The sequence below is a fragment of the Benincasa hispida genome, chromosome 1 (assembly GCF_027475165.1).
Source record: "Benincasa hispida cultivar pf3 chromosome 1, pf3_genome.v1.1, whole genome shotgun sequence".
NCBI classification, from domain to species: Eukaryota; Viridiplantae; Streptophyta; class Magnoliopsida; order Cucurbitales; family Cucurbitaceae; genus Benincasa; species Benincasa hispida.
Window position 1 is genome coordinate 25,597,735 of NC_143478.1, and position 23,642 is coordinate 25,621,376.

The 23,642-nt window shown below is 30.2% G+C and overlaps 1 protein-coding gene across 1 annotated transcript; it reads left to right on the plus strand.

Annotated features, from left to right (window-relative positions):
- Positions 1-16,712: 16,712 nt before the first annotated feature.
- On the plus strand, positions 16,713-18,155 carry LOC120077239 (auxin-responsive protein SAUR36-like). Its single transcript, XM_039031157.2, has one exon. The coding sequence runs from the start codon at positions 17,387-17,389 to the stop codon at positions 17,891-17,893; it is 507 nt and encodes a 168-aa protein (XP_038887085.1). The 5' UTR covers positions 16,713-17,386; the 3' UTR covers positions 17,894-18,155.
- Positions 18,156-23,642: the final 5,487 nt, after the last annotated feature.

A 23,642-nucleotide genomic window follows, 5' to 3' on the forward strand; every position in this document is an offset into this window, starting at 1 on the left:
TACAATTAGTATGAGTTAAAATATTTAACACATATAAATACTACACTGAGAAATTCAATATTAATCCAGAATAGTATGACAAATTATTTTCTCCTAAAAGATACTTGTCTTTGGCAATTAAAGTTGAATATCATCAATTTTAATGGAATGACTAGTACATGTAATTCTCTAAAGATTAGAATTAAATTACTTTACTTATTTAAAGATCTTGCCTCATGCAAAATTGTCATTAAACCTTATTGGATAAAACTAAAGACCAAAGAACACATTTGACTTACACATTTTGATCAAAGCAGTCAGGTAAATGCAAAGGAAAACAAACATCGTAAATATGTCATCAATCTTATTTATGAATATTTAGTGTATGAGTATCTTTAGCTAATGCAACTCTTTTCTTTGAAAAGTTCAAAGAAGTTAGAGTAAAATTCAAATAAATTAGGCAAGTCTATCAAGACATATTATGATTAGATCATAAAAGTACAAAATTTTCAGTACTATACCTAATTAATAGGAAATGAGATTATATCTCATCTTTAAGTATTAGATACAATTTGGGTGAAATTGCTTCAAAAGGAGAAAGATGACCTTGTTAGACTTGGTCATATTAATAATAAGTATTTTGTTAGACATGGTCAAATTACTAATAAGTTACACAGTCATCATACTTACTTAACCTACTTATTCCATTAATGTTGATTCAGATATTAATTTGTAATTAAGAGGTCTTAAACTTGATTAACTAGTAAAACAAGTTCAGGGGTTTACAGTGTGGCGCTACATTATTCAAGCCTCGAAATCAACCCTTAATGGAGCGATTTCACTACTTTCTCTAACTATAGAGAAGGAGTGAATTCATTCTTGTGTAGTTGCGTTCCAAACTCCCCAATCGGACAAATCTCCAAAATGGTAGGTATATTGAGTCAGCAACACTAGCCACTCTCACCCTTGCAGATCAAAAGACTGCCTTCATAGGCAGGAGTTCACAACTCACTTAGGATTCAGGTCAAGTCACCTATGGTCATTCTGGTGAACTGTAAGTCTCTTCTATCAAAGTGCTATATAGTAAGACTAGTCATTTCGTGGTCCGGTTTTATACAAACTCTTTGTATAGAAAATCCTCGCTCACATATCTCCACATGAATTATCAGCATCATATCATTTGTAGCACTTTACAATAATTATAACATCTACAAAGCGATCATATTTATAGTGTCATCCGGATAAGGTATCCAGCCTTATCCATCTACTACAGACCGTTTAAGTTGTCACTGAAATACGATCCACCTGTATTTCTCCACATACATGTTTAAGTTATAGAAGGCAACCTTGGATCTTAGTTTATTGGTTTTGTGGGTTAATGCTACTAAATATCAAATAAAATACTACTTATTTTATTAAATAAATAAATTATTTGTACATTACAGTTACAAACTACAAGATCCACGAGAATTAGGGCATCAATCCCAATAAAATAAACATAAGTTTTTCCTCCAATGGCAGGCTGAGAGAAGAAAAGAATTTTTTGAGTTAAAAAGAGACCTTTGTGCAGAATTATTTGGGAAGATCCTCGGGAAGCCTCTCAGCCGACATTAAAAGTTGTAGCATCTTCACGTTGAGTCTTCTCTAACTTTCATCTTTTATTCGTTTGTCTATTAATGATATGTTCATTATGACTATGTGTAACTAATTATCTAGTGCAAAACTTGACTAGAATCCCTATGTTATAGCAGTTTAGTAGTATTAATCAAATGTAATACTATGTGTATCTTTTTGCTTTAAAAGTTCATTAACTTAAAAAGTATTTTTCTCCATCTGACCAATCGAGATAAAATAGTAGCACATGAATCTTTGAGAAAAACAAGTGTGTGAAAATATTTAAAGCAATTAAGGGTGAGATAATTCACTAGTTTTTATCAGGAATAACAAAGGCACTCAGAAGATATAGAGGAATAGTTGTAAATGCATTGAATTAGCACAAATGACTGCCAACTAGTTCGGTGTTCTATACTGCATCGAAAGATGGGTGTAGTAGGCTTTCTCGCTTAAACAACACATTGTCATTTGATTAACATTTGGAGTAATGTTGTAACTATAAAAGTATAGGAAGTTTAATAATTAAGTCCACACATTAGTTAACTGAAGTATCTCCAAACATTTTTATAAAATTCTCCCATCCTACTATTTTACAGCAATTTACCTTTACTGCCTTCAAGGTTTAGCATAAATATTCAACCAATAACTATTTATAAACCACTTTTACACAACATTGAAAGAAGCTTTTTGATTAGTTTTAGATTCATACTATGTTCTATAAATTATTTTTAATATTAAATTTATTTTTAATATTAAGTACTACTCGTTATTATATTAATTTATACTTGAGTTGATGTAATAGGTGGTATAACTTGTGCAATTTAAGCTTTATAAACCAACAATTAAACCTATAGCACAAGACTTATTTTCACGGTAAAAAGAGTCGTCACTTGGTTGATGTTGAGCATCTTCCCTAGGCCAAATGCTAGACCTAAAATGATCTCTTGGATTAAGGTATGCGTCCGTTAGGCATTTGGTGAGGCTCGACCTCGACTAGGCCTTGAACGAGGATGAGCATAGTGGCTTCGGCCAACCCCTTTACTTAAGCTCATCTTGGTCCTAAGTTGCCAATTTTAGCTCGTGTTTTCTTCTTGATTTTGTCGTTCCTATTTGTACTATATGTCAATTATACCTGACGGTCCAAATCACCTGATAGACGATGAGATAAAAGTCAGACACTGATAGAATGATAGTCCTATATAAAATGACAAGAAAATCTCATAGTTTATTAGTGATAGACTTTAATATCTACCTAAGGTCTATCGTCGATAGACTAATATCACATATGAATATTAATCTATCACTTATAGACTATGATAAAGGTAAAATATCATAAAATTTAAATATAGAAGAAAACCGGTTTTGTATATCTACAAACTTGTAAACCTACCAAATGAGAAAATGGCCAACCTAACAAATAGTATTTTAATTTAATTAAAGCTTGCATGTATACACATTTCAAACTCTACGAGGATTTAGTGTACTTTTATTAGGTAATTATATTCATCTCTAAAAAACTTATGCGTAATAACTGGGATAGCCCTTGGGACCTTTAATATTAATATTGTTGTTTTCAAAACTTATTAGAGAAATATTGTTGTTTTGAAACTTATTAGATAAATATTGTTGTTTTGGGATTTCGAGGCTAGAAGTCGAGGGTTGAGGATTCGACTAATGTAGAAGTCGAACGTTGAGAACTCGACAAACAAAGAAAAACTTAGAAACAATACGTAAATTAGGGTTGTCGAGGGTTGAAGTTTCGACATACGTAAGTTGAAACTTCAATCCTCGACAAGGAAAAGGAAATCTCGCTAATTTTTTTATGAGGATCTCGCTCTAGAAGGGAATCTCACTAATTTTGTATATTAGGTTGTCGAAGGTTGAAGTTCTGGCATACATAAGTCGAAACTTCAACCCTCAACAAGGAAGATAAGTGGGTGAAGTAGATTGTAAGAGAGAGCAAGATTGAAAGCGAGATTGTAGGAGAGAGCGAGATTGAAAGCGAGATTGTAGGAGAGAGCGAGATTGAGAGAGCCACATGGATTAAATGGTCAACCAGTCAGTTGATGTGGTCTGCCACATGGAAATCGTCTTCAATTTATTTACTTTCCATAAGTCTGAAAAAGTGCATATATATCACCATGTTGCCCCTGCTCCGATTCCCCTGCACGATTCCCTACATGCATTGACTGACTGATCCAATTCCCCTACTTCGATTCCATGCATTCATTGACGCATTCATGCCCCTCTGCCATAGCCTTAATGCCTTTTCAGCCACCCTAAACCCGTGGGTCGAGTGTTCAACACTCGACCTACATCCTTTTATACCACTATCCTCTTCATTTTTTCTCAATCACTCCCTCGATAATTTTTTAAGACTCACTACCCTTGATTTTGCTCACTCCTCTCCCCTTGATTTGCTCATTGCCCCCTCACTGCCTTCGAAAATAAGCCTTCGAAATCATCTTCCTCTCCTCCCATTTCCATTTCCATTTCTCTTCTTGTATTTCATTTAATACAAATTATTCTCACACAACCATACTGGTTCGTTACTCTACTAAATTTTTATTTTTTAAGAATAATTATAAATTTTATTTTTGTTCTTATATTATTATTTTTTTATAGATTCTAGTTTTTTTTTTTAATTTTTTGTAATTGTTGTCAGATAACAAATAACAGGAAAAAAGGGTGAACGTTGTCACTTTGAAGGAAAAAAGAGAACTACCGTCGAATCTGTGAGTTGAACTTATGATATTTGAAAAGTTTAGTTTATTCTTATGATATTTTATTTATTTATATCAACTTTGATGTTTATAGTGTTAAAATGTTTAGTTTATTGTTATGTTTAAGAAGTTGATATTTATAGTTTAATACAAAATTATTGTGATAGTTAACAAGTTTAGTATAGTTTCAAAAGTTTAATATAGTTTGAAAATTTTAGTTTATTCATATGAAAATTATTGTTGTTATGTTTATTGTGATAAGTTGATATTTTCTAGTATTAACTTTGAAAATATAGTTTAAAATAGTTTGAAAAAGTTTAATTTAATTTAATTTTTTATTTTGTATTAAATTTGAAAAAATAGTTTTAAAAAGTTTACCTCATTTTAATTTGAAAAGTTTAATTTGTTGTTATTTTTAAAAATAGTTATAAAAAGTTTAATTTATTGCTATGTTTAAAAATAGTTATAAAAAGTTTAATTTATTGTTATGTTTAAAAAGTTGATGTTCATAAAACTTAAAAAGTTTATGTTTATAAACTAAAAAATTTAATATTTTTTAATATACTTCTTATAAAAAGTATAATACAAAAAATTGATGTTTGTTTTTTTTTTTTTTTTTTTTTTAGAAAATGGCAGGCAAATGCTTGGGATTTTTGTTGTTTACAAATGGTAATATGATTGATGGTATTGATGGAGTTGAGTATGACCAACCACCAAGTGGGAGTTTTACCATAAATGTGAACAGTGGAATTGTATTTAAACAATTCATTCAAATGATTGGGATGTTACTTAGTGTAGATATGGGAGCAAATCAGATAGAAATAATATATAGACATCCCAATCTAGAACCATCAGGATCAATAAGATATATGTCATTCCCTATTTCGAATGCACAAGCTATGAACTTGATGTTCTCAATGGCAATGCCAGTGCCAAATGTAGTGCATTTGTATGTAAATGTAAATATGATAGGGGTGGATCCTGATACATCATTTAACCAGTTTGAAGATCCAACTCAATGTATCGATCCTGATCCGGAGTCAGTTGCATCGCCATGTGATAATGAAGATATGGCGGCTAACAACCTGTACAGAGACTTCAGAACAGAAACGGATGACGAATTTGAAGAGTTGGATTTCGATGGTCGTGAACATGAGATGCTTTCAGATACATTCAATGATTTGGATATGAATGTATTGGATAGTATTCGGGAACATGACCCAATTGTAGCTCCTGTGGACGTTGACAATATGCAATTGTATAAAGGAATGATTTGTCAAGACAAGGAAATGCTACAACACGCGGTCAAATGTTTTGCTATAAAGTGTCACGCACCATACGAGGTTGTTGAATCTACACCGATGATTTGGACAATTCGGTGTAAGAAGTGGGAGGAAGGTTGCAAGTGGAGACTTCGTGCAATAAAGAAAAAATTGCATGGCTTGTTCGAGATCACTAAGTATGATGAGCAGCATACATGTTTTTATTCAGAACTAAGTCAAAGTCACGTGCAATTGGATTCATCAATGATTGCACTGGAGTTCTGTGACGCCGTAAGAGAAAAACCATCTATCAGTGTGGCACAACTGCAGTCCGACATTAAATCAAAGTTTGGATATCATGTTCCTTACCATAGGGTATGGGAGGGAAAAAGAAAAGCGTTGGCTAAAGTGTTCGGTGATTGGGATGAGTCTTACAAATTGTTGCCTAGGTGGTTATATATGGTTAAGCAGACCAATCCTGGAACACGAGTAGAGTGGAGAGTTAAAGAAACGCTTACTGAAGGCCATGTTATCCTAACTTCTGTATTTTGGGCATTTGGTCCTTGTATAGAAGCTTTTAATAAATGTCGGCCGATCATTCAGATAGATGGTACACACTTGTACGACAAATATAGAGGAAAACTGTTGATTGCTACATCAGTTGACTCGAACGGCCATCTACTTCTACTTGCGTTTGCCGTAGCTGATGAAGAGTCTGCAGACTCATGGGGATGGTTCCTGAAACACCTGAGAGAAATTGTAACACACGAAGAGGTGTGTTTAATTTCATATCGACATGCTGGTATAATTGCAGCAAGTGAACAACCCAGCAAATGGTTGGACGGGACCGAAATGTCACCATCGTTTCTGCTTACGACATATCGTCAGCAACTTCAATAAAAAGTATAAATTTAATTCATTGAAAAATTATGTTTATCGTGTCGGGTGTCAGTTTCAAATTCGAAAGTTCAACAAAGCAATTGAAGATATCAAAGGAATAAATCGGAGCTGTCTGAGTTTTTTTGACAACATTAGTTTAGAGCAATGGACTCAAGCACATGATGGAGGATTCAGATATGGGTGGATGACGACAAATCTATCAGAGTGCATAAATGGAGTCCTCAAAGGAGCTCGAATGTTGCCTATAAATGCTCTTGCTCAGATAACATTCTTTAAATGCGTGAACTATTTCGAGAAAAGAAGAGAAGAAATAAGGGATGCATTGGAGCGTCAAATAAATACACTCGGTATTATTATTATTATTATTATTATTATTATTATTATTATTATTATTATTATTATTATTATTATTATTATTATTAATTTATTTCAAACATATTTTATAATACTAAGTGGAGTAAAAATCCAGGTACGCACACGACAAAATAAATAAATGGGTTGCACGATCTAGTAAACATGAAGTACAATCATACGATCGGTATGAAATTGTGTTTCATGTGAAGACCGGACGTCATAGTCTTAATGCCAACGGAGGAAACATTCAAATATTGAGGCTAAACAAGTCCGAGCGGTACTATTCATGTAACACGTGACAAGCATTTGGCATTCCATGCTCGTATTTTACGGCCGTTTGCTCATATTTTAACATGAACTACGAAGATTTTATTGCGGATTACTACAAATTGTCAACGTATGCTGAATGTTATTCTCCTCAATTTCAACCTGTACCGCATGAAGATTACTGGATCATGCACCCTAATATGCTCGTCTTATATCCTGATCCATCGTTGTTGAGAAAACTTGGTAGACCGAAAAGTTCACGTTATCACCACGAGATGGATTGGACATAACCAGCCACTTAACAACGATGTGAATTTTGTAACCAGTTAGGACATAATCGAAGGAAGTGTCCTTCGTTACTAAGACGGGCTCCAGATAGTTAGGGATTGAAAAATAAATAATTTTTTATTATATATTTATTTTAATGTATATTCAATTTTTTATTATAATTTATTGTATATTCAATTTTTTTATTATAATTTATTATATATTCAATTTTTTTATAATAATCTATTGTATATTCAATTTTTTTTTATTGTAATCAATAAAGTTTTACATTATTCTTTACCCTCACACTTTTCTCTAGTATTCAATTATAGTCAATTTTTTTTTTTTCAGATCATGACTTTAAACCCAGGACCTGTTGATCCCGATGTTTTGTACGACTAGTCCATTCATTGATCATATGTTGTATGGCGAGATCGTACTACTGGAGAAATATCTTATAGGTGTTGAGAGGCAGTTCTCCAACGCACTATCCCGCTCCACCCTCGAATACTACCGTTACTGCGCACATTTGGATTCTATGGGGTTGCCATATTAGGATTTATTCAGTTGGACTGGCATCTGATCACAGCCTTGGTCGAGATATGGTGGCCCGAGATGCATACATTCCATATGTCTGTTGGAGAGTGCACTATCACTCTACAAGACGTAGAAGTATTGTTGGAGTTACCTGTTGACGGTGAGCCGGTCATTGGAGTGATGTACGATGACTGGTTAGAAGTTTGTCAACTGTACCTCGGTGTGACCCCATCTGCCGACAAGATTAAAGGATCGAGGTTAAGTTTAAAATGATTAGGAATATAATTTCGTGAGCTCACAGATATTGCAAACGAGGAAACCGTCATAAGATATGCGCGAGCATATATACTATAAATGATGGGTGGAAGTCTGTTTTTAGATAAATCAAGTCATTTTGTTCACTTGATGTTCCTGCCACTGTTAACTAACCTCCATGATGCGGGGCGGTATTCGTGGGGTGGAGCATGCTTGGCATGGTTGTATAGACAACTATGCAAAGCAACAAGACCTGAGGTTCGAGAGATAGTTGGGCCTCTCATACTTTTACAACTATGGGTTTGGGAGCGATTTCCAACAATGGCTCCATAACTACATCATGTTAATGACGCTCAGTTAGTTGGATGAGCCTACGGTTCTCGGTATGTTGTTTTAATTCAATTTAATTTTTATATCACTGATCTAGTTAATTTAAATTCTAAATTATCAATTTAAAAATTTAGGTGGAGAGACAAATTTTGTGCGACTAGGACAGCCACACATGTAGTCAACCAGTATAGATACATGTTTGATCTGCTTCAACCTGAACAGGTACATTATACTAAACCTAATTGATTATTTTATTCACATTTTTATTGTATTTGTATTTAATATTCTCTAATATCATATTTTGTGTTTCAGGTTATTTGGGAGCCGTACAAAATTATTATGCATACTTTGCCTAATTTTTGTACGAATGGTCAAAACATATGGCGGACGATGAGTCCTCTCATATGTTTTCACATTGGTGAGTGACATCTTCCTGACAGGGTGATGAGACAATTCGGTTTTCAGCAGGATGTTCCATCGTCTTGTAATACTGATCCCGTACTGCATGATATTGACCTAAGGACTGGAGATTGGTCCGAAAAAGTTGTACATTTGGTAGTGCGATGGCACTATCGTGCAAGGTTTATTGCAGTGGGGGTTTTTCTTGAACAGTTTGATACAGATGTCACTCTAGAATATATTCATTGGTATAATAATATCACAAGGCGCTACGTCACTCGTCCTGGAGCAGCTGTGGGTCATCTGGTAAATGAACGAATATTATCTACTTATTTTTAATTTAAATTTATTTTAAATATTGTTTAATTGTTTTATAATTCACAAAGATCGAACAGCAGTAGACTCTGTGAGGTTGCGAATGATCCGAACTAGGTTTTTGCTATATGTAGTGACAACCAAAGCTATATGGAGGAAATTTATTATATGTACGATATACCTATTGTTCCTCCACCAGCTTCTAAACGTAGAGGACCTGTTCGGGAAGAGGATGAGTATGATAAGGTTGCACATAATGTGGAAGAGTTGCCCCCTATGATGCAGACGCAGAGTCAAACTGATTATGTTAGTCCGATGATGATGATGCCAGCATTTGGTTTAGGACATTATGACTCAAAGGCTGGCCCTTCGTCTTCATAGACATGGTCAGGGTCGTGGAGAGCATAATCAATATTTATATTATGAAGCGTCTGTAGAGGTACCAAAGCAACATCAAGAAGAATCCGAGCAACCTCAAGTTCAAAGTCGATGACGACAACCAGCTCGAAATCGACGACGTCCGCCTTGTGGGACACATTGATTTTTGTAATTATTTTTATATAAATGAGATATTTAATTTACATTTTTTATTTTTATGAGTTATTGATTTTTTTTAATTTTTTCTTTTTAGAGTTTAAATAAAATAATAAAACTTTTTTAGAAATTATTTTTATAAAATAGAAAATTTTAAAAAAAAAAAGAAAAAAAAAAGAAAGGAAGAAAGGAAGAAAGAAAGAAGGTGGAATGTGTAATAATTAAAAAAGAAAAAAAAGGAAAATTTGTACGGTATTCTCGCTTTCTATCAAAATCTCGCTATTTCGCTCTCGCTCAAAATCTCACTCTCGCTCAAAATCTTGCTCTCGCTCTCTCAAACTCTCGCTCTCTCAAAATCTTGCTCTCTTTCATAATCTCGCTCTCGAATTTAGTTGGGAAGTTCAATGGCAAAAAGAAGGAGATTCATTAGCTCGTTATTTAGTCAGACTTGCTGAGATGACAGAATCCGTAAAAATTATTCGACAAGCTTTGGAAGGAATTCCAGGCGGACCTTATGAAGATTTAGAAATACAATCTTTTGATAGAGGAAGGTCTCCGGAATGATAATTAAACAGACTCAATAATAATGTTAGAAAGGGCAAGGTCTACAAATAAAAGGAAGTTCCTAGGTCGAATTTTCAACCCTCGACTTATTTTTAAAAAAAAAACAACAACAACAATATTTTTACAAATAGTTTGAAAACAATAATATTTTTCTAAATAGTTTGTAAAAGGACAATATCCTTTTATTTTTCCCTTTTGGATTGACCATTCTTGAAGTGAATCATAATTTTGTTTAGACTAAACGTCCATTTGAACTTTATGGATTCCGATATCTGATTCTTGGATCATTCTCATTTGTATTCGTGACATATATCAGTGATATTAGCCTCAATTTAAAAAACTAAATGTACACTTACCATATTAACAGATTTACAAAATACAAAATATTTATATGTATGTCGTCTTCAATATTCAACTACACCATATTCTCATGTTTTGTTTGAATTTGACTGCACTAAAACGTATGAATTCTAATTTTCAAAGGAAAAATTATTCTTTTCCTAACTAACTAATTATACTATTGGGATTCACAAAAAGAAAATAGTTGGACGTCATAATACCATGCATAATATTTTTAGGAGTTATTTGTGAGGTTGGAATATAAATATGATTACTTTGAATGAAAAGAGTGTCGGAATGCATGAAGAATCAAGAGTAAAAAAAAAATGAGATCGTAAAATATGAAAGCGGTGGAAAAGAAGATTCAGTTAAAATTACCCAAATGGACTAGTTTTTTTCAAATTGTTTTCAGTGAATACTTATTTTTTTCTCAAACAAATAAATAATTCATCAATGTGGTGTTTATGGATGGAGAAAAACAAAAAGCATAAACAAAGGAAAGTTCATTCTCCGTACTCCGTACTCCAATACTCCAAATACTTCAAAATCAACAAAGCTTATATTATTATTTCCTTTTTTTTTTTTTGGGGGGGGGGGGACTTGAAACCATTAAGAAATCTTAGGTTCAGAAAATATTTAATTGTATTATTTTTAGATTTCACATTAATTTAATTTTTATTCCTATTTTTTTGATATAGTTGAGTTAAAAATAAGCTTCTTTTTAAATTGTTCAAATATAATTAAATTTAAATTTAAATTTATGTTTCTAATAATTTTTTATTTACAATTAAGTGATTAACCAATTTATATGGGTAAAAAATTAGGTAGATTTTTTTTTTAAATGACTATGCCCAAAAGTCAAACATGTGTTTAATTAGTATATGACTAAGTTTTAATTGAATATCATACATACTTTTTTTTTTTTCAATCTTGAAAATATGTTTGATTTGTAAATTAAATATTTATTTCGAAAGTTAAATATTCTTTATTTTACTAATTTTATTTTAGTAAGTTTGTAATTCAAATTAAACTCAATTTGAATTACTTTTTCTATTTTCTTTAAGAGATACTTCGTTTAGTTATTTCTGAAATTGAGATTTAAAAAAAAAATAGAATATTTCTATTTGTTTGCATTATTTAAATTTACTGGACAAATAAATGAACTACATAATTTATTATTCTTTTGTTTTAACTACGTTAAAAATAAAGACATTGATGTAGAGATCTCCTTCTAATATAAATTAGTTCATATTTGATTCGTCTCATATTGTTACTCCCATATTAAAAATAAAGAAAAACAATGGATAATTAATTATTATTTGCAACAAATAGAAAATTAAGAAAATAAATATTTTTTTAATGTGAGTAATTAAAGATTTAAAGTTATTGATTTTACAAAATTTCAATTAACTAATTTGAAAATGATTTTTTATTACTTTATATTATAACCGAGAATTAAATAATATTTAATATTATAATATTTTACTAAATTCAGAATAAACTAGTACTTTACCTTAAAATATATTATTCAAAATGCAACATTTTTAAGTGTTACTATTGATGAATCAATATTTTCATTATATATAAATAATTCATAAAACATTAAAAAATAATAAACAACAAAATGTGAGCATCACTAACTTAAATATAATATAAATAATATACCTTTTAATTTAAAAAACTTTCAATTGACCTCAACATTTTGTCGATATTTTCAATGATATATCTATGGACGTCGACATTTCAAATTTTTTTCTTTTTGAGTCCAATATGGGATGGAAGGATTTGAATTTCAAAACCTTTTGATCGGGAGTATACATTTAATATCAGTTGAACTATTATCATTTTAAACCTTTTTAGAATAAACTTTTTAAAACTTTGATGGTACAAATGTTTGGCTCTTTAATTTACCATTTTGCCATTATACTATTCAAGTACGGTGTACGGTCTTCCCTATCCCTTTCTAAACAATAAACATCAATAATTAATTATTCAATTAAAATACTTTGAAAAAAATGGTTACGTGTTATGACTTCTAACTATTTTCATATTACAACTAACACAAGTCTCAATAATATAAATTCTATTTTAATTTTAACAATGACATTTAAATTTTATGTTGAATAATGGGCAAAAATTTCCAAGTCTAGGGTTTGAGAAGATGATAGCTACTTAATACTAATTAATAATCCTTAATTGTATCTAATTCTAGAAGTTGTTACTATAAAATCCCTCAACTTGTTTTGTTGATACCTAACAAAGGTTCCTCATTTAGCTATGATGGTAGACCAAAGCAGTATTCTTTCTAGTCGTTTGAGTTTAACTCTTCAAATTAATTAGCGTTTCGATTCTCGATTTGTCAACGTTGATATTAACTTAGTAAAATTAAATTACAAGTTTAATCTTTAAGTTTTGATTGGTCACTAAATTTTTAGATTTTGTCTAATATAATAGCTCTTTGGACTTTAAAAATGCCATATAGGTCATTAATGGCATATTTAACATATTTATTTAATTAACAAATCTAGATTAGGCATAATATTGTATTTTGTGTATGAAAGAGGTTCATGAATTTTTTATAAAATTTTAAATAGGTTTAATGACCTATTAGAGATACAATTTAGGGTAAATATCAATTTATACTTCTAAACTTTAGGGGTTTATATCAATTTAAACCTTTTAAATGTTAAGTGTATCAATTTGTACCTTTCTTCATATTTAGTTTGAAAAATATCATGTCAAATATTTATTTTTTCGATTAAACTTATAGATTGCTATAAGTGAATCTATTTAAAACTTTTATTATGATTATAAATTCTTATGCATGTGTAGAGACTTTAACAAATGTTGATTTAACAAAATCAACGATTATAATTTGAATGGACAATTTTCAAATAACGCTTAATGAAGAATCTAAACCGATTCGCTTATATAAGTTAAAGATTTAATTGATAAAATGATAAGTCTCAAACGGTATTTATCCAAATAAAACATTAAATTTTGATTCGCTTATATAAGTTAAAGATTTAATTAAATTTCAGGGTTTTAATTGGTATAATAACTAATTTAGAGTTGAAATTGATAAATTTATATTTTTTATAAAATTTATAACTCAAGTATATTTATTGGAGGTAAATTTGAAAGTTGAGACTGGTATTATATACTTTTATAGAAGATTCATTCACCATATTTGATCAATACTCATATAGGTTTCATATTTAATGATCATATACAATCATGATATGCATCTTGAAGATTATTTTTAAAATATAAATAAAATATAAAAATTTAAATCTTAAGATAAAAGTACATGTCAATTGCTGTTCAGACTTCTCGAAAGTAATTGACTTTTTAAAAAATTCTCAAAATTTGAACAATATGTGAATAATACTACTTAACAATATCTTCTAAAAGTGGTAATTGACACATTTCATCAATTAAAAAAAAAAAACTCTTCCCATTAGTAGCCAGGTATATCTTAATCAATTATATAACTATCACAAATCTCTACCTTTACTTTGTCAAATTCCTTATCCACCACTAACTTAAACATCAAAGTACTTTTAGCTAACCCAATGTATTTATTCCAAAAACTACTTTTCTTTTATTATTTTTAATATTAATATTATTTTTTTTTCTCTTTTTGAAGAAAAATAGAGGTGGTTTTTATCTCATAACAAGAAAATATCTATAAAAAAAATGGGGGAAATGGAAATACGAAAATAATTTTGGGAAATTTTAAATAAGGAAAAGTTCTAGAAGAACCATTGCCTATTTCTTCAGATTATTACATAAAATGAAAACGTCGGCCTGAAAGATATTTTCATGACACAAATATTCTCTTAATTTTTTTTAAAATTTTTTTGAGGATAAATTAAATATTCTCCTAAATGAAAAATAAAAATTATAAATTTTATTTATAATAAATTAACAATTCGAAGGAGTGCTTACGTGTCCCATTAAGTTAAGCAATTTCTTGGAAACAGGCAACTGGGTCCGGTTGAAATAGTCGAATCATACTTTAGATTTTTATTTTTTATTTTTTATTTTTTATTTTTATTTTTATTTTTATTTTTATTTTTATTTTTATTTATTTATTATTACTATTTTTTTTTCTTCGAACTTGATTCTGTAGTCTATTTTATATATTATTTCGTATCTTCACACGAAGGAAAAATCGAAAACCTAATCAGATTTCGATTGCATCAAAGTCAAACACAGTTACACATGCCCAATTTATTATACTTTTATTATATGTATGTATATATATATATGTATGTATGTATTTTTATAATGTATATAAACAATTAACACTTCTATTTTATTTATTTTAACTATTTTTTGAATAAAATTAAAAAAACCAAGTTTAACAACAATTTTGAATATTGTAATATATGGTAAAATTTGGATGTATGGTCAAATTTGAAAGAACTTGGTAGTCTATAAAATTCAATCCAATACATGTAATTTCATTCATTTTTGTTGAGTTGAATCTTTTGAAACTAAGAAAAGATACATATACATGGATTAAAAATGAGTTTTTAAATAGGTTGATATATAACATTACCAATATAGGTAGTTATGATTCATGACACTAGCATGATGTTTGGGTGAGTCTAGATACACCTAGTAACATAGATTTAGGTGAGGCATGAAAAAAAAGTTGGGTAGTTTTAGCGGCCTCTTGTGAGATTGGAAATCGTCTAGCTCAAGTGGGTTATATATTAACCGACTAGATGAAACTCAAAGTTATATAGTTCAACTGAGTCGCAATCCAACATAGTCAATATTAGAGGGTTTATGAGCCAAGTGGCTTAGTCGAACTCGATTAAAAGTGAGACAAAAGTCATCCATCTCGGAGTTAATTATTGCAACTAATGATAATGATCATGTTTTTCTCTCTTGTATTATATGATGATAAAAGAAGAGGGGTTGATATACATAATTTTACTAAATCAAAACTCTAACAAATGATCTACATGATTAGTATAACTCAATTGGTCAAGATATTATTTACCTTCCAAAAGGTCAAGTTCAAATAACTCTCCCCTTGTTGAACTATTTTTCTTTCGGAGAAAAAAATGTCATAACTAAACTAGAGAGTGATTGATAGACACCACATCGATACTTAATTTTTTTAACCAATCAAACTTAGGCCCACATTTGCCTATTAAGGACAACAAAGTCTCTCCATATCTTTATAAATGATACTAATGTCAACCTTTAAAACTACACATTTATATAGTTTTTGTTAGTTCAACAGATGAGAGGTAGAAGATCGAACCATCAACCTTTGAGATAATAATTGGTGTCTTATTCACTAACAATGCTCATATTGGTATTTATAAGACACTAATTATTTATGATAATCTCAAACATCAATAGTTAATCTTCTACCTCCCAATTGTTGACTGAAAAAAAAAAGAGTATATACATTATTTCAATTTTGTGAGGCTATCTATATTAATTTGTATCTACCAATATGAAGCATAGCATAGTGGTAAAAAAATATGAAAGATACTTGGGTGCATTCCGAGTTGCACATATCTTTGAGTAGCTCATCCAAGTGTCTAATCACAAGCTGCCACGCAATAAAATTTAAATTTTTTATTTTTAAAAAAAGGTTATCTTCAATATATATATATATTTTCCTTTGTAATTGAAGAGAATGCATAAATATGGATGCAACTTAGGAAAAACATTTATTTCTTCCCTCCATATCAAAACTTCAAATTTCTAGTTCGTGGAAAGAGAGTACATTTGCTAACTTGGTTTAAATACTACTTTAACTTGATCCTTATACATTTGACATTGGTTCATTTTGGTCCATATATTTTTAACTTTTGTTCCTTGACCTTTTAAAAAAGTGATCATTTTGATATCCTTTCATTTTCATTTTTAAATGACAAAAAATGATCATTTTTTAAAAGTCCACTAATAAAAAATGTATAAAAGTTGAAATTATAAAAACCAAAATGAACTTAGCTTAACGTTTATTATTAGCATGATCTTTCTCGATAGAGGTTGGAGATTCAACCCCATTTATGTAATTGTTGTACTAAAAAGAATAATCAAACTTGACCAAAATTGAAAATATAGAGATCAAAATGAGCAGACAAGGATAAACGGGAATCATCCCAAAAGAAAAAGAAAAAGAAAAAGAAAGGGGTCCTACAGCACCAAAATATAAATTCAACGAAACACAATCGTCTGAAGATGTTCACATTTCCAAATCATAAGCAAAAACTCCCACAAAATCCCTCCATTTCCACTCTCTCTAATGGCGTGCTGCTGAAATTCAAATCCCTTCGCCGTCCTCAACCCTCCTCTTTTGACCTTACAATACTTATCGCTTTCTAAATCTCCACTTCTCTCGGAGAAATTTCATCTCAAACATTTCTCAACTCTATATAACTACTCTAATCAATCTCTCTGTGTTTTCCTATTTGTTAATCAAATTCATCTCTTTACTTCTTTTGATTCCATGTCTTGTTAAATCTCTATATGTTTCTCACTGTTTAATCAATCAATCGTACCTGGTTTCCTTTTCGGATGATTCGTTTCTTCCTCAATTTTAATCGCTATGTCCAACATTCCCACTTCGCTTTCTGAAATCTGCCTCACTTTCTTCCGCCTCACCATGTCCACCGCCGATCCTTGGCCGTTTTCCTAATCTCCACCGCCGCTAATCGTTTTCGTCTTTTTTTTTTCCCTTCTATTCGATTTTTCCTCCTTTTTCTCGCTGCGATGAGACGAATCAGAGGATTCAAACTCGGCAAGCACATCCGTCGGATCTCGAATTGGATTCTCCAGAGACGGCGGCGGAGTCGGCCTGGTTACTCTTTGTTGAGCTCCGGACGCTCAGTCAAGCCGATTGCTAGGTTGTTAAGCTGGGGAAGGCGATTGACGGACGGGGCGAAATCGATCTGTTCGAGTAGAAGGAGATTAAGTTACGTACCGTTAGATCGCGATTCGGAAGAGAAATCTGCGGCGGTTCCGAAAGGTCACTTGGCTGTATACGTTGGACAGAACGACGGTGAGTTTCACCGTGTTCTTGTTCCGGTGATTTACTTTAATCACCCTCTGTTTGGAGAGCTTCTGAGAGAAGCGGAGGAGGAGTACGGATTTCAACATCAAGGCGGAATCACGATTCCTTGTCCGTACGCCGAGTTCGAGAATGTTCAGTCGAGAATTAAGTCCGGTTCCACTCGCCGGAAACCGCCATGGAAGAAGCTTGGCTGTTATGGAGGTTGATTTAATTTTCCGATGACGACGATGAAGATTCCAAATTCCCAAGGATAGTGACGCTTAGACTTTTACCTCATTTATTGGGTAGAATTTTTTATTTTCTTTTTCCAATTTCTTTCTTTTAAGAAATTATGTGGTAGAGTTTAGTTCCTTGTGTGAATTTGTGTACAAACCATTAAACTTAGGATAAATTACATTTTAGTTTCTATATTTTATGATTTTTTTTTCAATTTAGTTCATATTTTAATAGAAATTATTCTTTTTGAAATGGACTAAATTATAATAAATTTAAAATCATAGAGGCTAAATTATTATCTACCCCTAAATTATTATTATAATAATTAAAAAATATATATGGTAGTAAATTTCATTGTCTGATAATTTTTTTTTTGATGATATAGATGGATTGAAAAAAACATGAATCTAGATGGAGGATGTGTTGTATTATTATTGTTGTTATTTTAAAAAAGAGGATAAGATTTTTTTTTAGTACAACCAGAAGAATTAATAGAAAATTTTAGAGGATTAACCTGAATTTGAGATTTTTTAGTCTATATATATATATATGTTTGGGTATAATTTTAAAAAACAGAACAGAAAAAGAAAAGTCAAGATAATCATGAAACTTTAGAAAAGAAGAGAATAAAGTTTATAGAACACTAGCATAGGGACTAAAGAGAAATTCTGGTTTAAAAATTTAGGTCTAGTTGGTAATAATTTCGGTCTTGTTTGATAGCCATTTGATTTTTTGTTTTTATTTTTAAAAATTAAACCTATTTCATCCCCATTTTATACAATAATTTACATTTTTGTTAAGTACAATAATTTACATTTTTGTTAAGTACAATAGTTAAATTCTTAACCAAATTCTAAAAACAAAAACAATTTTTTTTAATTCTCAAAATTTGGCTTGGTTTTTTAAACAATTCGTGAAAAATAGATAATAAAGTAAGAAAGTTGGAATAGAAGTAGTGTTCGTAGGTTTAATTTAAAAAAAAAAAAGATTACTAATCAGGACCTTCATCTTTAGTTTTTTGTTTTTGAAAATTAAGCCTATAGACACTACTTCCACCTCTAAATTTTTTTCTTTATTATCTACTTTTTAGCAATGATTTAAAAAACAAGCCAAAATTTGAAAGTTAAAAAAAGTAGCTTTTAAAAATTTGTTTTTGTTTTTAATATTTAGCTAGTAATTCAACCATTGTACTTGTGAGAAAGATGCAAATCATTGTAAAAAATGGAGAGTAAATATGTTTAATTTTAAAAAACTAAATGTTACCAAACGGGACCTTAGATATCGAGATGTTTCATTATTATTTGAAAAATGGATGGATTTGCCACTAAATATCAAATTTTATTAAAATAAAAAATAAAAAATAACATCAACGGAATATGAAATTAGGGAAATAAAATATAATGTATTTTCTCGATAACAAAATATATGGTCATTTGAATTTGAAAATTAGATTTTTTTTTTTTAAAAAAATATTAGAATTGAAAAGAATATAAATGAAGAAACACATGTGAAGGCTATCTGTTTAAGCTTGTAAAGGCAATATAAAAAAAATCATAATATATAAAATATGAAATAAAAATGACGCCCTACTTGATAATCATTTTATTTTTATTTTTGAAAATTAAATCTATAAACACTACTTTCACTTCTAAATTTATTCTTTTGTTATTTTATTTTTACCAATCATTTAAAAAACCAAGCCAAATTTTGAAAACTAAAAAAATAATTTTTAATTTTTTTTTTTTTTGGAGTTTAGTTAAGAATTCAACCAAGATGCAAATCATTATAAAAAATAGGTAGGAGATATGCTTAATTTTCAAAAATCAAAAACAAAAAACAAAATGATTACCATACGGGCTTAAATATTTTATTTTAAAACAAAATAATGTACGATAAAAGTGCCTACCCTACCACTACCTTTTCTCACTTATTAAACTTTCACAATTAATAATTAGAGATAGCCCACCATTTAAAGGAAATGAGTAAGGCTTTCTTAAAAGAAAGTGTAGTTCAATATTAATGGAGCTAAAGTTCATTTTACCATTAGTTATTGCCATTTAACTCATAATCCTTAAAAAAAAAAAAAAAAAAAATCTTGTAATCTATCTTTTATCATACGGATAATTTACAATGTTATTTTTTTTAAATATTTTATCTTAATTAAAAAAAATTTTACTTCAGTAACCATTACTTTATATATACATCTTTACATAAACAATCTTTTAAAAGAAAAATAAAATACAACTTTCTAAAAGAAAAGAAATGTTACTTCAAGTACATGGTGCTACCTCACGTTCTCTTCAAGTGATTTATCAGTTATTATGTTTCCTCTATCGTTCTAAGTGACTGGAGGCTTTTATTGAAGGGAATCACGAGATTCTTCCTCTTAAGATCTGTTTTCTTGAAGCGTGTTTTGGGAGGTGATTGTATTTTGTTTATGGCTTACTTCAAATGGTAAAATTCATTTTCCTTTTTTGTAATTAAGAAAGAAAAAGGAAAGGAAGAAGCAAGGTTACCAAATTCTGTTTTTTCTCATTAAAATAAAATTTTCTTGTTATAGAAAAAATAGAAAGGGAAAAAGAAGAAAAGAAAAGAAGATAATTGGGAATTCTTTTAAGATTATATAACCATAAAAGTCATGATCAAATTTATAGTGGAAAATCTAAAAAATCAGTAGGAATAGAGTTGATTGGCTGAATAGTTAGTGGGTGTGGTTGTATTCATATTATTGGTGTTGGCCACACATTTGAAATTGGTCCTTATATCACTTCATGCCCTCATAAAATATGTCCCAATATTCAATTGCTTATTTGATTTTATTTTTTATTTTTTATTTTTTATTTTATTTTATCAAGTACTTGTGAATATTATTTCATTTCAATCTATTTTCCTTATTAATCAAACTTCTCATAATATTCTTAAAGTTCAGTTGTATTTTTAGTCCAAATATTTATTATATATATATTTTTAGTACAATATGAGATAGAGATTTGAACCACAAATCGTAAGGTTATGTTTAAGACAGGGTAATTGAAATTGGTAGCATTTTTAGAAATAATAACCAAGTGTATAACATAATTTTAAAAAAATTGTAAATATAGACAAGTCTATCAACGATAGACTTCTATTGTTGATAGACTATTACCGGTGATATTGTCTATCACTCATAGACTCCTACCAATAATATGGTCTATCACTGATAGACTATTTAAATTTGGTCATATTTATAATTTTTTTTTTACATTATGTTATATCTGCTAATACTTTGAATCTAATATATATATTTATAATTGTCCCTTTAAGATATGACTCATTAGTTAAATAGAGTTGTGTCCATCCTGTTGTGACCACTTTATTTATTGATATGAGATAAATTTAGACTTAACAAAATAAATGACAAACATTTTGAAAAACGGGAAAAGAATTTTATTATTCTAAATGAAAATGCAATATTTTAATATCAAATTTGGATCAACTAAAATACTGGAATAAAACATGAGTATTTTAAATCTCAAAAAACCAAGATTAGTTTATTTAAATTACAAATTAAAGGTAAATTTTAAAGCAAGAAAAGATTGTTAAGAATGATCGGTCAAAAATAGTTTTTTTTTTTGTTCTACATTAAAAGATTCACAAGTCGATTGATTAATATTTTTTTTAATAAATCGGGTTTTTTTTTTAAAAAAAATAAATAAACGAACAAGTAACAAAAATTTAGTTTTTTTCACGTAAGCGTAGTTACTCAAACCCGAACTCGGCCACCCACCCAAATGGACGGCGGTGGTGGTGCACACATGTGGTGAAAGAGTTATACTTCCACCATCAACACACTTTTAGGCTCACATCTAGAATGCCTTGGTATTTATACCCTCTAGGCAATGCTAAATTTTCCTATGTGAGCCAAAGCCCTCCCACTCTTCATAACTTTTTTTATGGGCCTAAACCCAAAAGTCATTTCCAACAATCCTCACAAATGACGGTTACAGAAAAAGTTAACAAGTAAACAACATAAAAGATTATTTTGAAAAAAAACTGTTATGAGCAAGTAAATTCATGAATAATGCCATTTAATTTACAAATTAATTCATGAATAATGCCATTTAATTTACAAATTTTTTCAAGAGTATTAGCACTATATTCACCACCTCTATTTGTCCTTAACCTTTTAATTTTTTTTATCTAATTGATTCTCTACTTATGCTTTGTATTTCAAAAACATATTACCAGCTTAATCTTTTGTTTTTAAAAAATAGATTTTAGTATATCTAGAAAAATCATCAACAAAAGAAATGTAGTGATTTTTTCCACCTCTATTGTGGTGTTTTTGAAATTAGGTAAACCAGAGTTAATTAGTTCCAGTAATTCTGTACTTCTAGATGTGATAGGTTTAAAAGTGTTTTATTATTATTATTATTATTATTATTATTATTTTATAAACTTTGTTTCTACACAAACAGGACATTTACTAGTTTCATGTGTTTCAAAGGCATTAATCAGTTTTAAATCTTTAAGTTTCTTAACTGATGCAATATTCACATGACCTAGTCTAATATGCCACATATCAAGAGACTTAGCTTTGTAAGCAGAATTAGAGGCACTTGCATTCATCATATTTGCAATAGGGACAATATTCAATACAAAAAGACCATCAACAAGATATCCTTTACCAACAAATTCTCCATTTTTGGTGAGGACAACCTTGTCAGCTTCTAGGACAACCTTAAGCCCAACTCGATTCAATAAACTCCCAGATACCAGGTTCCTAAGTAAGGAAGGTACATACAATACATTACTTAAGGATAAAGTTTTTCCAGAGGTTAATTTTAAAAGACCTTCACGTTTCCAAGTACTCCTACTGTGGCAGAGATACCCATGAACACATTCTCCGTCAGTAGTGTCCTTATAGCCATGGAAGAGCTCTCTGTTTGAGCAGAAATGTCTCGCAGCTCTGGTGTCAAGTATCCAGTCAATTTTGTTTTCCACCATGTTTGCTTCCACAATGGCAGTGATTACGTCATTTTGTTCAGCAAGATTAGCTTGTGGTGTGAGTTACTGATTTGGCCTTCCTTTCCTTTGATTGCATTGATAAGATTTATGTCCAGGTTTCCTGTAGACATAGCAAATCAATTTTTTCTTTTCAATCTACCCACGAGCAGTTTTGTGATGTCCAGTCTTTTGAGAGGAATTATTCTTTCTAGACTGCTTCTTGTCATTTTTTAACCTGTCTTTGTTAACAGTAGAAGATTCAACCAAGTTAGCATTAAATAAATCCAGATTTCCAGAAATTAGCTTATCTTTTAGTCTTTCTCATACTTATCAGAATCAATCGCGGAGGACTGCTTTGGTTGACCAGAAACATCAAGGGGTTCTTTGGAGGATTCTAGATCAGAGACAATAGTAACCTTCTTGGTATTAGCAGACGCTTCTGTGGTGAGGATATAATCAACCTCCAGCTGCTTGAAGAAGATCAACAATTTCTGAGACAAGTGGCGATAGTTCGCTTTGTCTAGTGGTTTGAGCCTGGACAAGTTGGGGAGAACCTAACCATTCTTGATTGATATCAAATTAATTGCTTTCAAATTGTTAGAAAAATGAATAGATATCGCGAATGATTGGTGCACCGTGGAGAAACCACTGCCTTGAAAGCAATTACAGGCGTGCACTTGCCGAAAAATAGACTGGAATCAAAAGAAAGGTTGCTCAGAACAGAAGAACGATTAAAGAAAAGCAGAAGAGGGA